The sequence below is a fragment of the Penaeus monodon genome, chromosome 23, assembly GCF_015228065.2.
Source record: "Penaeus monodon isolate SGIC_2016 chromosome 23, NSTDA_Pmon_1, whole genome shotgun sequence".
NCBI lineage: Eukaryota > Metazoa > Arthropoda > Malacostraca > Decapoda > Penaeidae > Penaeus > Penaeus monodon.
Window position 1 is genome coordinate 40,001,451 of NC_051408.1, and position 487 is coordinate 40,001,937.

General features: G+C 35.7%; 1 protein-coding gene across 1 annotated transcript in view; it reads right to left on the minus strand.

Annotated features, from left to right (window-relative positions):
• Positions 1 to 460, minus strand: part of LOC119588296 (keratin, type I cytoskeletal 9-like) — a 3,755-nt gene extending 3,295 nt beyond the window's left edge. The window contains exon 1 of the mRNA XM_037936989.1: positions 346 to 460. Within this exon, the coding sequence (XP_037792917.1) occupies positions 346 to 460 (115 nt within the window). The remainder of the gene's footprint in view (positions 1 to 345) is intronic.
• Positions 461 to 487: the final 27 nt, after the last annotated feature.

The window sequence follows — 487 nt, forward strand, 5'->3', positions numbered from 1 at the left end:
AGGGGGGGTATTTTTTCTAGATAACAATCTTGATCCTAAAATGCGCATGGCATTACCAGTACTCCTAGACTGATTTTAATCTAAAACTATTTAAGCCACTAAAATGGATATATGATTTCAAGACAAGCATTTGGTGATAGTTTTAAGAACTTCCTTATGCTTCCTACATCTTATCTACAAATTTCTAGATTCAGGAACAGGCTATTCATAGTATATGTATAGTACAAACACCAGCTATGATTTTTTTCTTTGGCTCATAATTTGATATCCTACTCTTTAGTCACTACCTTAACATCACACTAAACAGAAATATCCAATACATCTTTCCCTAAAAGCGCTTCACACGACCATATTCATCACCAACAGTTTCTCTTCTTTTCTGCTGGCTTGCTTCCAAACCATGTTCATCTGATGCTGAAGAACAAGTCAGCATATGCTGAGAGGCTTCTTTTCTTTTCATGTAAAACTCGTGTGACCACCTTTTTCC